The sequence below is a fragment of the Elaeis guineensis genome, chromosome 1 (genome assembly GCF_000442705.2).
Source record: "Elaeis guineensis isolate ETL-2024a chromosome 1, EG11, whole genome shotgun sequence".
NCBI lineage: Eukaryota > Viridiplantae > Streptophyta > Magnoliopsida > Arecales > Arecaceae > Elaeis > Elaeis guineensis.
Genome location: NC_025993.2, coordinates 183778685 through 183789632, shown reverse-complemented (window position 1 = coordinate 183789632; position 10948 = coordinate 183778685). Strand labels below are relative to the sequence as shown.

Sequence of the window (10948 nt, the reverse complement as noted above, 5' to 3'; positions counted from 1 at the left end):
AGATATTTTTATCTGATTAGATGGTTGATTAATGATTACGAATCATTGAAGGATAAAATCATCAATTTGATTGATGATTAATCTTATGCAAAAATTATAATAAAATAATTTACTAATGATTAGTAAATTATTAGAGGATTAATTAACAATTAGATTGCTAATTAGCTCAATTTGATTGAGTAATAAGATTTGGATCAAATTTAGTTGAATTGAATTCAATTAAGTTTGACCTAATTAGGTTATGAGATAAACTAATCGCAAAGGGAGATTAATTTTTGATTTGATCAAAATTTGGGTTTACTTAATTTCTAATTTAATTAGAATTTAATTAAAAATTTAGGAGCTTGATATGATTAGGTTCACTAATCTAATTGGGCCTTACCAAATTAGATTTGGATAGAGTCCGAATTGAAACAACCTAAGAGTCTAATTTGAATTGGACTTCTCCCATGCGCAACCTCATTTCCTGTGCCAATTATTCTTCACACTAATTCAATTTGTGTGTGAAGTTGTTCACCAAATTTGAATGGTTGTCACCCCACTCTTTCATCCTATGAATTAGGATAAAGTCTGATTTAAATCTGAATTCAAACTTGTTTTGAATTCAAGTTTAAAACTTATTTTTATTTTTTGATGAGTTTGAATCAATCCGCCCACCTTTGGATGCCAATCTTAAATTGGCCTTTCTTTTATGCATGAAAAATATTCCATACCACCGAACAATTCAGGGTGAGGGGCGTGAGAAAGTGTGGGGTTCTCATCTAGGCATGAAGAAGAGATCTAGATCTTCTTCTAGATCTAGGGCATAGGTTCTTTAGGATAGAGAAAGAGTTCTCTAGTTCTTCTACCACCTCTACCTCCTCTAGTCCTTCTCATCTAGGAGAGTCCATTAGATCTGAAGGAGTCAGATCAGCCATCAGGAGCAAAAGTCTGCAAGGAAGCTAGCACCCTTAGGACTTCGACGGATCTTTGATCGGACAATGAATATCGTATGGATATCTGTAGAGATCGGATATTTGTGTGGCTTAAAAAATCTATTTTTAAATCTATGGATCATCAGCTATGGTGAATTACAACCCACGCAAGGTATAGAGATCTGATCTCTAATCTGTATTTTGATTTTCAGATTATATGCATGTCATTAATCTTGGGCTTGGGTAGTTAATAGATCAAATCTATGTATGCTAGGTTAAAGGGGTTTAATCTAGATCTTCTGCTGCCTTCAAAAATTATTTTGAAATACATGCATGTAACTACCCTGCATTCTAACATTCACACAGCTCACATGCGTGCGGACAAGTGCGTGACATGCAGCACACATGGAGAGGATCCGGTTCATAGTGTGTGCAGTCTATGCACGGTCCATGGATTGTTTTTGCACGATCGGATGGCTGCGGATACTTGCAGGGTTGCAGATATTTTATGAAAATAGCATGGTTATGAAGTATGAGTTTTATGATTTTTCTACCTATATATATGTATGTTTTAAGAAAAAGATGTAAAGATTTCAAAAGCTCTTAGATAGCTATGAATGAATCTCTACGAGAAAATCGCCACCCAGAGCTAGCATCCACATGACATATGGCTCCGCCAATGGATATAAAGTTGGCACACGAAATAAGAATTCTATCGATTAAAAAATATGATCCTATCACAGGTATAATAGTGACCTTAGCATAAATATCTATGAGCAATATTTTCAAACATGACACGAATACATAACAAGAATGATTTATGATTCATGTTTATGAAATATTCATGATTTATGCAAGCATGATCTAATTTATAACTTATTTTATTATATGCTCTATGAAATATTTATTTTTATAATATCTATTACTTTCTAAATATTACATTATCATCAAAAAACTTATGCTTGACCCGGTAAGGAAGCGTAGGTTTTACTTACTGAGCTAGTGTAGCTCACATCTTTTTATTTTTTATTTTTTATAGAGAAAAAAGGTCAGGACCGACGAAAGATTTAAGCTTGGGGATTTGCGTAACAAGCTTGAAAATTTGATAGCAGAAATTTAGTTTATTTTATGATCATGGATTTGTAGTTATTTATTTACGAATGTTGAGATTTGGATTGATACATGCTTTTGGATTTAGATACTCAAAATCAATATTGGTTTAATTATTTGATGAATAATGGAATTGGATCTTTTATTATATTTTATTTATGAAAAATTTTAGTTGATTATGATTGATTGACTTCGTATTATCGTGGACCCTATTCCTCGGTAGCATGGCCGTATTATGTTCTGGATTTGGAGCGTAACAAGTTTTCTCCGAACTGACATGCAGTTTCAGATCCCAGTCAAAGCCCCATGACTCTATATCAGTTTCAATCTCTGAAGTTGATCCTTACTTTGAAGATTTACATCCTTGGCATCCACTATGTTCACCATGTTCCTGTGCTCTCAGATGTAGAGACTACATTCTAGGTTTGCCAAGTCCTTCAACAGTCCCATGCCACAATTTCTTACATTAACATGCGACAGCCACCATAGCTTTGCCAGTCTCCCAATCCAAGGCAACAGCTGTTTAACTCCAGAACCCCGGATATCTAGGTGGCAGAGGTCGATAAGTTTTTCCATGCCGGTGTGTAGCTCTGTAAGAAGTCTGCATCTCGACAAGTCTAATGTCTGGAGGTTGTGAAGCTGGCATATCGATTCAGGTAGCCTTTTAATACCACTTTCACAGAGTCGAAGATGCCTGAGGCTAGTAAGGCTTCCTAGCCCTCCTGGTAACTCAGCAAGATCAGAGCAGCTCTTTAGATCCAAAGTTTGTAGGTTGTGCAGGTGACATACTGATTCAGGCAAACTAGTAATTTTGCATTCTGAGAGACCAAGGTATCGAAGGTTGACAAGGTTTCCTAGGCCTTCTGGTAACTCTCCAAGACTTGAAGATGTGAGATCCAGTATCTGTAAGTTGTAAAGGGAACATAATGATTGAGGGAACTTTGACCCCGAATCGATGTACAAATAGCGCAGGTGTTTCATGTTGCCAATTGAATCTATCAATTCATCTATGGTTACCCAATCCAATTCCAAAGCCCTCAATCGCTGCATGTTTTGTAGAATTGAAGGACATTTGGTTGTGTGAACAATTTGATATCGGCTCGATAATAATAATGTCTGTAGGGCCTTGGTTTTGTTAGAGGACTGTGGTTTCATGAATATCTTGTTGCCCAGCATGTATAAATGGCGTACTTCAAATGGGATATCACATGGCTTCTCATCAACTACTGCATGACACTCTTTCTTAGAAATAAATTCTGCTAGATGATGTATCATATCATGCATCTTAAACAATCTGCCTTTAAAGAAATCAAAGAATGATCTTCCATGCAACTTGTCACGCCCTGAATCCAACACCCGGGTCAGATACGTGATGGCCGCACAGTCCTTAGAGCAAGTCCTAAAGAATATGCAAGGCCAAAAATAATTCATTACAATCTCAACATCCATAATATCTGATTCTAATAATATTTAGTAAAACTTGCATAATTACAATTTAAATTCCTTCAATCTTCTGATCAAATATCAATGACCCTCTATCTATGCATCCGCTCACTCGCAAATTCAAATCGTAGCCAACCATGAACATCCTGTAACTCTGAAAAAAAAAAGAGAAATGGAGGGGTGTGAGCTTTACAGTCTAATAAGAATTTCTATATCACACCAATATAATAATACAATCTGAAAATAAGAATAAGTAATAAAACATAAAATCTCATGTTCAATATCCAGAATACTGCAAATATCTATAAATTATCTGTCTTGTCAAAAAAATACATCATCATATGTTAACAGATGAAACATTTTTGTTCAACAATTGTTTCATATTTTAACTTTCATTTCTCTTTTCATAATCACATAATTTTTAATCTTTTCTTTCTGGCTCTGGACTAACCAAGTCTATACTTCAGTCACCATCCGAATAAATTTTTATTCAAAAGCCTTTCAAGACTGTCCCAGGATGAGCTCTTGGCCTGCTGTCCCACGTACGAAAGCCCATGGGAGACTTTCCCAGGCATAAGCTCCTAGTAGGCTGTCTCAGGCATAAGCTCCTGACCGGCTGATCCACATATAAGCTAGTGGGGGCTGTCTCAGGCATAAATTTCTGATCAATTGTCCCAAGCATAAGCTCCTGACGGACTGTTCCACATGACAAGGCTAGTCCATACCATATCTATCTTTCTTTTTATTTTCATAGAATTATAATATTTTGACTTCTTTAATCAATTTCAATTTGCAGTGTAATCAAAATAAATATATCGTATCCATATAATCATACCATCAATCATTGATATATATATATATTGACATAACATACTCATGCTCAAATATCATATAAGCAAATAATGGTGTCTCAGATATAGCAAATTCATCAATCTCAAATCCAACGATGCAAAATCAATGATGCAAGACTAACGATAAAATAGCATATATAATGGTGATTGTTGGGTATAAAATACCCCCAGCCAAAGTTCATAAGAGGCCAACTCTCCCGAGATCCCTCCGACTTAGTGCGGCATCTTTTTCGAATTTCTCTGGCAGCCGAATTTCCGACCTGGTGCGATGCTTTTCTAAACTCCCCCAACTGTCTGAGCTATGATAACGCCCTTCTGGACTTCTCCAATGACAAACTTCTTCAGTCGTCCACCGGACTGCTTCAAATGCTCTCCGGGCTTCACTATCTACCGACCTTCTACAATGATCGACCGTTCTCCGGACCTCTTCCAGATCTCTTCCAGCCATAACAGATTCTAATCCGAATTTTCCAGACTTCGTCCATGGCCGAACTTCCCCAAGGATAGATTTCTACAGCAACCCGACTCCACCCATATTTCTACAGCGGTCGACCGCCTCTTTGATTTCATCCGAGCTCCTACGGGAGCCAAACCTCTGCCCCGAATTTCTATTGCAGGTAGACTTCATCCGAGCCCCTGCTACAAACAGTCTACTCCGAACTCCTACTACAAATGGTCTACTCCGAGCTTCTATTATAAGCGACCTACTCCAAATTTCTACTACGAGCGGTCCACGTCGGATCTCTACTGTAAGCCTCCATCCGAGCTTCTATTGTGAACGAATTTCTTCTGGACCCCTGTCGCAAGTGGGCTTCAGCCGAGCTTCTTCAATAAACGATCCCCATCTAGACTTCTGCGAGAATCAGACTCCGATCGAACTTCTGTAGCGGATAGATGTCAGACGAACTTCTACGACAGATGGGTTCCAGCAGCCGGGCTCCCCCAACAGCCAATCGCCCCCGGCGTCTGCCGTACCTCCCTAGCCATCGGCCTCAAATAATGTCAGCCGGACTTCAACAGCGTCGATCGGATTTCCTCAGAACCCTCCAGACCCCCTCCCAGCGGGTGACCCTCTCCAACGCCATCCAAAATCCACCGTCAGCCGACCTTCTGCCCAGTTTCGCATGAAATCGGACGTCACCAACAGAAAGCTTTCGTTCGAGCTCCTACAGCAGATGACTTTTGCCTGAAACGTCAGCGACCTCGGAACATCCGAGCCTCTCCCAGAACGACGATGTGGAGAGCCGCTCTATTTCATCAGGCATCCTAGCCGAGCTTCGACCGACGGATCCAAACTCTCTGACAAGCCACGATAAGAGCCGCCACCCTGCTCCACTCCCTGCAACGGATTCCACGCGGCTCCACCACTCTCTGGCAAGTCACGACAACAGACACCACTCCACTCCCCGCGACAAGCTCCACGAGGCTCTGAACAGCCCCTGACACCACTACTCTCTGCAACAAACTCCTTATGGCCCTGAACGGCCCGCTACCAGGTGGTTACAAACGTCGCTATCAATCTGTTACGCCCTCTGCCTATAAAAGGGAGACCCCAGATATGTTATTCTCTAAGCTCTAATCTCTATCTCAAAACTCTGCTAAAATTTTCATTCGAGCACTCCATTCTTGTTGAGGCAGAAAACTGACTTGAGTGTCGGAGGGTCTTGCCGGATCACCCCCAACTCCGGTTTAGACTTTCTTTGCAAGTCTCGGTGGCGACCGCGACTCCCTCGACTCCAGCTTCTCTGACGCCGGCGGATTTTTGCACCAACAGTGATCATGTACAGAGATTCTTACCTTTATCGATGACTAATCTAAATACAAAAATTGATGAGCTTCTCAATCTATGTATTCAAAATTAAGATATTTTGCTCCATATCTTCTTGTACAATAAATACATCTCTACATAATCAGAGTTAAACATAAAAATTATATATGAAGAAATTATGGATAAACGATCCTAAAAATATAAATCCAGGACCTCTTCTAGGATTAATCAAAATTAAGATTTATCTAAGTATCTGGACCCTCCACTGGTCCACAAGACTTCTAGAGAGAGAAAATTCATGAAGAGAGAAAAAATTCTAGAGAAAAAAATAGAGAGAAAAAGTGGAGAGAGAATCTTCGTATTCTTCAGATAAAGTAATCATGATCGAGATCATCAGCGATCATATCAGGATGACTCAATATGGATTAACCATGATCGATGTTATGAATTTCAAATAAGGATCGGATCGAGATCCAATCTACTGCATGAATTTCGAAGCAATTTCATATCATCTTATTTTTATCTCAGATTTATCCTAGGATCCGTGATGAAATCAGAGAGAGAGAAAGACCTTAGAGAGAGAAAATTTGGAGAGAAAATAGAGAGAGAATCTAGAGAGAAATTGGAGAGAGAAAGGTAGAGAGAGGAGAGAGGAAAGAGAGAGAAAGGAGAGAGAGGAAATTCTCTCTTTTCTTCTTTTTTTTCTATTTTTCTATTTTTTCTCTTTCTCTTTTTTTCTTTTTTTTCTCTTTTTTTATTTTTCTTTTTCTTTTTCCTTTCCTTTTCTTCTTCTTCTTTCTTTTCTTCTTTCTCTTCCCCACCGAACAGAGGACGGATCGAGGGGGGCTCGGTGGCTCGGCTCCGACGAAGGGCGGCAGCATGGCCGGATGTCTGATAGCAGATGGAGGCAGCGGTGGAGTAAGGGATGGCCAGTGGCAAGGTTTGGTCGGCGAGAAATCAAAAAGAGATCGAAAAAACAGGAGACCGCTGCCTTTTCTTTTATTTTTTGATCATTGGCCGGTCACCGGCAGCCAAGACCCTCAAGGAAGAGGGATAAAGAGATGAAGTCCTATCCTATAGGTGAGATGCCGCAGATGGCAGCGCTGGTGGTCGGAAAAGAGGAGGAAAAGGGTTCGGCCAAACAGAGCAAAATGGGGATTCACCTTTTCATGGATTTTTCAATGATCCCGACGACCGGCGAGGGTGCACGAAGCCATAGAAAGGAAGGGAAGGAAGAGAGGAAGGAGGGCTGGGGCTTACCTCAAACTCCGATGAGATCTCCGACGAGAATTTGAGGCAAACATGAGAAGAGCGTGGATGGTTTCAACGAAAAAATCCGAAAAGAAGAAGAGGAAGAAACTAGTGCTCGTCGTGGCCGACCATGGAGGAGGAAGGGAGGATTTTATAGAGGTCTTCCTAGGGTTCCTAGTGGCCCTAGGAGTCCGTATTCTAGTCGGCAAGAGGAGGAAGAAGAAGACTCCTGTTGGGAGTCTTCTCGCTCCATTTTTTTTTTTTAGGCGGGCTTAGTGGACCTAAATCTAGATGGGCTTGATCCAGGGCCCAATAGGCTGGGTTATTACACAACCCATCAAAAATCTTTTACCAATGTCTTCCACACTTCTTCCATCTCTAGGCTGTATGTAGCCTTTTGCCACCCACAGCTTGACTAATTTATCTTCAGTGTAAAGATGGTCCTCGGGAAACATGGAACAGTAAATGAAGCAAGGTTTGAGAAAAGTAGGCATGCGGTTGCAGCTTAACTTCAGAGCTCCCAAAATTTCGTTATTCTCATCTAATTCCCAAAGATCACTTTGCAGGACATTCAGCCAACTATGTTCTTCATTCTCGTACTGAAGAAGGCCTCCAATTACCTTCATGGCCAATGGCAAGCCGCGACACTTCTTGACAATCTGCCTGCCAATTCCCACCAAAATTGATTTCTCATTAGTAACTGGACCACCAAGTACCACATGCTGGGACAGTGGCCAACAATGATCATCAGGCAAGTAGCCAAGATAAAAAGGCGGCCGGGTGTGCATGATCTTAGCAACCGGATCATTTCTAGTGGTCATGATAATTCCTACAGCTTCTGCACCAACAAAAGGGAGTTTCAGGGAATCCCAGCGGCTTTGTTGTTCATTCCAGACATCATCAAGCACAAGCAACACCGCTTTCCTCCCACTTTCATCTTAAGATGCTGTTGAAGCATGCTTAGTTCCCTAGGACTGCATGGTTCCCCCGTCACAGACTCAATGATTGCCTTTGTTATCCTCGTAACATCAAATTCCACCGAGACACAAATCCATCCCTTTAGACTGAAATATTTTTGTAGCTTCGGATCATTGTAAACCAATTAAGCAAGGGTGGTCTTTCCAAGCCCACCCTTGCCAACAATCGGAACCACAGCAATTTTTTTTCGCTGAACCTCAGATAATAATAGCTCAATAACCTTTACTTTCTCATGCTGTCTACCATAAACAGTGTTGTGATCCATCGATCAGGTGGACAGTTGGTGGTGGGTTCGTAGTGTTATCAACTCTTCTTTCTCCATCCTCCTCTCTCAAGCAGAGGGCTTCCCTATCCTTGGATATCTCATAAAACCTCATCCTAATCTTCCTGATTTCATCCGCCATGCCATATGGAATTGAAACTTTGGTTAATAACACGGATTCAGTAGAGTTGAAGCCACATACCTCCTCCTCCTGCTCTCGCTTTCTCTTTCGGCCAGCCTCCCTTGAGCTCCTCTCCTCCACCTGGGCTTGCAGAACCTCGTACTGGCACCTGTCAATCACGTCCTCCAAATCATAAGCCACTTCCTTGAGCTCCTTCAACCAGAGCTCGACGCCCGCGTCTCGTACTTCCCTCTCCTCTGCATCATGGAGGAAAGCTCGGATCTGTTGCAGCATCCTCTCCAGCTGGTTGAATTCCTCTGAAAATCCATTCTGTGGATCTGATGAGGAGGATGGCGATGCGAATCTCCGAAATTTGGTTAGCAAATCGACAGCCTTCGATAGGATGAGAGATAGAAAAGCACTTGCCATTGCATACTGCAACTTAGCTCGTTGCTCTCTCTTTGCTTCTCTCTCTGTGGAGAAACGGAGAGAAGAGGTTGTTGGGTTGCCTTTGCCTGAAAACACACAGCATCAACTAGGCTCCGAAGTCAAAGCAGCTGATGATGGATGCGGGTGAGCAAGCGTGGCTGGCGGCGGTTTTCCCCATCCGATTAAAGATATCATATGTGCAAGTTGATGAATAAAACATAAATTGTCCTTGTTGCCGATTTGTTGTTTCTGATGATTAAGAAAATTTACAATAATACCTTTTAAACTTTGATCTATTTACATTTAGATCTCCAAAAAAAAAAAAATATTCAAATAAATCCTAAAACTTTAAAAAAGTTGCAAAGAGATCCAACTATCTATCTATGTTAGACAATGTTAAACTTTACAAAATACCATAAGTGCCCATCCTAAAAGTTTCTTGATTTTGACGTAAAATGGAGTGAAGGGAAAGAAGAATCGCATGACTTTCAAGTGACTTTTAAGTAACTATCTTCTTCCATCCTACTTTTTTTTTCATCAGGTCTTTATACCCCATCAGACACAATGAAGGAGATGATGGAGTAGAGAGGAGGGAGGGAGGATGATAGGGTGGAAGAAGAAAAAAATATAAGTGGAGGGTAGAAAGAAAGATAAATTGAAGGGAGAGAGGAATTTAGAGCCAATGAATTTTTTTCGGCTTTGGATTCCTCCCCCCCTCGATCCATTTCTCACACGCTCTATAATCCTTGATCTCAGGTATGGCCTCTAGGAGTTTGTTGTTACAAGATGTTACTAAAAGAGAAATCAAAGAGGCAAAGATCAACACAAACAATAAAATTTATGTGGAAAACCCTTTAAATCAAAGGAAAAAACCAGGGGTGGAGATGGATGGAGATTTGTTTCACTATTTTCAAATGAGGTCATTATAGAGAACAAGATAAAAAATCCTAGAAAAGCACTCACACCTCAAAAGATAACATATATCGCCAAAACATGTACATCGTGATCTCAATAATATCGGATTGGGTCCATACCTATACTACGCTCCATTCAACAAGATGTAAAGGCCCATATTATCTCTATGACCAGTGCTAATCTAAATACTAGGCATCTCTACAGAGACCATAGGTGTGTCCTTGAATATCATAGAATCAATAAGCTTATTGGGGCTGTCCTCTCATGTTTGCTTCCTCTCTTTCTCTCTCTTTATTTATGTCTTTATCTTTCTTCATGCTATCAAATATAGGGGAAGGAAAAAAAAAAGAGATCAAGGACAAATAAAGGAGAAAAGGAGACATGGGTAAAAGAGAGCTGAGGGGTACTCTCTTAAGAGAAGACTAGGATGGGGGTGGGATTAGCGAGGAGGACATGGGATGATGCAAAGAAGCTGTAGAGAATTATTACGTCAGTCATTTTTAGCATCAACATCATCACCCAAGCCTTTGCCTACCCCCTTGGCGACCTCGAGCTAACTGCTATGTCCATTGCTAAACCATTGTCAACTTCAACTTTGGCCTCATGGTATTCCATCCATTCCTTTCCTCTTCCTTTAGAATCTCACTAGGCCTATTTTCCATCCATCTTCAACTTTTCTTTTTTCAAAAGATGTCTAGAGTTTTCTTCTCAGAGTGGATTTCTCATTCAATGACTTCAAGACAACTTAGGAAGGGTGCCCATTGAATTAAGCTCCTTTGCACAATTCCTTCAAGACAAATTAGGAAGGGGCCCATTGAATTAAGCTCCTCTGTACAATTCTTTCATCTCTATACAATTCTTTCATCTCACTAGCCCATTTTGACTTGTTTATTGGGTTCTTCAAGC

General features: G+C 40.6%; 1 protein-coding gene across 1 annotated transcript; it reads right to left on the bottom strand.

Moving 5' to 3' along the window:
• Window positions 1–3405: 3405 nt before the first annotated feature.
• LOC140854871 (probable disease resistance protein At1g59620) lies at window positions 3406–9258 on the bottom strand. The gene is made up of 2 exons (XM_073250914.1): window positions 8780–9258; window positions 3406–3621 (listed from the first exon to the last, which is right to left on the bottom strand). The coding sequence occupies exons 1-2, from the start codon at window positions 9125–9127 to the stop codon at window positions 3520–3522; spliced, it is 450 nt and encodes a 149-aa protein (XP_073107015.1). The 5' UTR covers window positions 9128–9258; the 3' UTR covers window positions 3406–3519.
• Window positions 9259–10948: the final 1690 nt, after the last annotated feature.